Raw genomic sequence first — 423 nt, 5'->3', positions numbered from 1 at the left:
CCTGCCTCCGTCTGTAACTCTCCCTGCCGTGTCTTGTGGACCATCAGCCCAATACGGGTGATCTGGAGAGAGACACACTGTGCGCTGGTACAGCATCACCCTGCTGCTGTCCCACCCAGGGCTTCTGCTGGCACCTCCAGCTCCCCATTCCCAGCTTGGGGCCAGACTTGATGGCACCCAGCCCTGGCAAAGCCCTGCCCCACTCACGTCCCCACCGCTGTCCTTGATCCCAAGGATGTTGGGGTGCTGAGCCAGGGTGACCACAGCCTCCAGGGGTAGGTCCAGGCCGGTGTTGGCAGGGACACTGTAGAGCACCACAGGGATGGGGGACGCATCGGCAACCTGCAGGCAGCCAGGCCGTGCTCAGCAGCTGGAGTGGGCTGGACATGTGAAGGATGCAGTCCCCATCCTGCTGCACCCACT

The 423-nt window shown here is 63.4% G+C and overlaps 2 protein-coding genes across 2 annotated transcripts in view; one reads left to right on the top strand and one right to left on the bottom strand.

The window, feature by feature from the left end:
• The window catches only part of MORN4 (MORN repeat containing 4), a gene marked incomplete at its 5' end in the record, with an annotated part of 5,414 nt that overhangs the window by 3,055 nt on the left and 1,936 nt on the right, over positions 1–423 (top strand). The window lies entirely within an intron of this gene.
• Positions 1–423, bottom strand: part of HOGA1 (4-hydroxy-2-oxoglutarate aldolase 1) — a 2,646-nt gene that overhangs the window by 1,100 nt on the left and 1,123 nt on the right. Inside the window, 2 exon segments of the mRNA XM_010009585.1 lie at positions 28–62; positions 208–409. Of these exon segments, the coding sequence (XP_010007887.1) occupies positions 28–62; positions 208–409 (237 nt within the window).

Source organism: Nestor notabilis, unplaced genomic scaffold (assembly GCF_000696875.1).
Source record: "Nestor notabilis isolate BGI_N333 unplaced genomic scaffold, ASM69687v1 scaffold21952, whole genome shotgun sequence".
NCBI classification, from domain to species: domain Eukaryota; kingdom Metazoa; phylum Chordata; class Aves; order Psittaciformes; family Psittacidae; genus Nestor; species Nestor notabilis.
This window is presented reverse-complemented; position numbering and strand designations above follow the sequence as displayed.